General features: G+C 34.2%; 1 protein-coding gene across 1 annotated transcript; it reads right to left on the bottom strand.

Annotated features, from left to right (window-relative positions):
• Nucleotides 1-814: 814 nt before the first annotated feature.
• Nucleotides 815-2,502, bottom strand: LOC116340387 (sialin-like; the record flags this gene model as incomplete). Its single annotated transcript, XM_031766857.1, has 4 exons — nt 815-1,199; nt 1,260-1,498; nt 1,931-2,318; nt 2,392-2,502. Coding segments are annotated over 4 exons (1,011 nt in total), but the record flags the coding sequence as incomplete, so codon positions are not given.
• Between the last annotated feature and the right edge of the window lie 14 nt (nt 2,503-2,516).

Below are 2,516 nucleotides of genomic sequence, written 5' to 3' on the forward strand. Positions count from 1 at the left end.
TGATCTTTATCTAGGGGAAAATGACTACTTATAAGTTCGACGAAAGCTATAGAATTGTACGAAAAACTTACACAAACTTATGAAATCGCACGCTTGGCATAAGAAAATTTATAAGAACTTACGCTTTGTCCATATACATCAACCACATTAACACACTGCTGTTAGTTCAATATGCGTCAACATGCCGAAACAGTCGCACATATAGTAGTCAAATGACACAGCGCTGGTCAATTTTTTTAAATTACATCTCACGCTGCAAATAATTTGTACAAAAGAGTAGAACGCATTTTAAAAATTACCTAGTAAATTGGATATATGGACCTGATTTTGATATTGAAGCATCGCTCTCAACACTCATAGACTCATAAGCAATAATTCTTTATGGATCTTTGAGATACATTACTGATTATTCACTAACAAAACCGACTCTTTCAAAGATGACGTCTAATTAGACGAATTTATATTTCTTGATATTTTTTCACCGAAAACTGTCTCGTCTTATTTATACAAATTATTTTCTATCTGATTCGACATGACTAACATTTATCACCATTCCCAACATTCTGCGATTTTCAAATGACGTTGAAAAACTTACTAGTAATCAAAGGAACTTACGTAAAACTTAGACGAACTTACAAAAATGTATGTAGAACTCAAAAGTTCTTACGCGAACTTGTGAAACTTACAGATACTTATGAGCTTACAACGAGTCATTTTCCCCTAGATCTTTATCATTTCATTCATTCATTGATGGAGGTAATATCTGAACACGTGTAATTGAACACTTGAATAACCGAAAATAGCCGAAATGATCGTTAATTGTATTTTCACTTTTATTATAAAAAATGAACCTATACAAATAATATTTTAAGAACAAATAGACTTTTTCCATAGTGGGTGGTTACTCGCCTGCTGAGAATATCGTCTTATTTTTCAGCACTTGTAAAAACTGTTGGATTAAAGTTTGTCTCCGCATTTAAAAGCGGCATTCGAGCTTTGCACAACTTACACGACATATCACATATTTCGGAACATCCCGAATGCACTTTTATTGTTTTCGAATCAACTTTTGAGCCTTCACCTTGAACATTGTTCCATGGTTGAATCTCACCTGAACCCCAAACAATGAAAATTGTCATTCCCAATATTTTTGCTGAAAATGTTATCCAGAACACAGTTCGCCATTCCGATAGATAAGCCTATAATAAAGCAGGTACTATTTTTACTATTGGTTCAATGGGAATATACGATTTTCTTACATGTGGAGTCAAAAGAGCAACAGCATAGGTTGAAAATATTGATGTTGTTTTTGAAATTGTTTCCACGAAACCAGCTAATGGTCCAATATAATTAGGTGCCAAATCCAATAAGTTATTACCTATTCCAGCTGAACTAAATCCAGCGAAACCCGTCGAAAGCACAAAAAACGTCAACACAATTAGCTCCCCACAACCAGCGTATGATGCACACATCAGAAAACATACGGGAAATGCTGAGGCTAGAGATTAAAATCTTTTTATTATTCCATACCATAGATCATGTCCAACATTTTGAAAATAGCGCACCCCATCAGATCGCATCAATTGATGAATCAGTACACTTCGATCTAGTAGGGTGCAGCAAGTGGTTAAAATTGTTGTAATAATAATACTAAATTCCCGTGTGCAAAAGAAGTGACTGACTCACTCGCTACCTGAAATCAACTGAAAATGAATTTTGTAAATTGTAACAGTTTAGCCAGTCTATTTATCTGATACGCACTGAAAACGACCGACCAAATCAAATCAACTTTAATTTAAATTCTTTGAATAAGTTCAATCTCAGTTGGCTTAAGTTAATAACATCCCAAATTAGCTAACTGAATAGTCAGTCAATAATTTTGCATACAGGTTATATATGTGCTTTTAAACAGCCAACCAAAATTACATACACAATACGACGAATATTTTCCGAATTTTGGTGATACTAATGCCTTTTTTCTCAAGCATCCAATCTGACAAAAAACCGGCAAAAAGCGCAATGATAAGTTTCGCCACTTTGGGAACGGACGACGTGATGGCGTTTTTTGTTATGGAAATGTGCAGCACGTCATTCATATATTTTGGTAAATTGGCATTGTTTATATTGAACATCCAAGCGCAAACTGATGCGTGGATTATATGTGCAATCATTGGTTTACTGGTAAATATTTTGATCCATGGTGTAGACAATTTATCTTTCCGATCTTTCTCCAAATAATTTATTTTTTCTTCAAGAAAGTTCTTCTCCTCGTTGCCGATGAACGGGTGATCTCGTGGATTGTCGTAACATAATAAAGCCTATGAAGAAAAAAAATAATTTACCGCAAGTTTATTCGAAATATTCCGCATTCTACGAATTCAATCAACTTACAAACAAAGTCCAATTTATTGTCGCGAATATTGCAAATGAATAGAACACATAATCCCATCGACCGGTGTAATATATTAAAAATCCGGCAAAATTTAATGAAATAATGCCCCCAAACTGTAAAATAC

The sequence above is a fragment of the Contarinia nasturtii genome, unplaced genomic scaffold (assembly GCF_009176525.2).
Source record: "Contarinia nasturtii isolate CC-2019 unplaced genomic scaffold, AAFC_CNas_1.1 Cnas_scaffold_675, whole genome shotgun sequence".
Lineage (NCBI taxonomy): Eukaryota > Metazoa > Arthropoda > Insecta > Diptera > Cecidomyiidae > Contarinia > Contarinia nasturtii.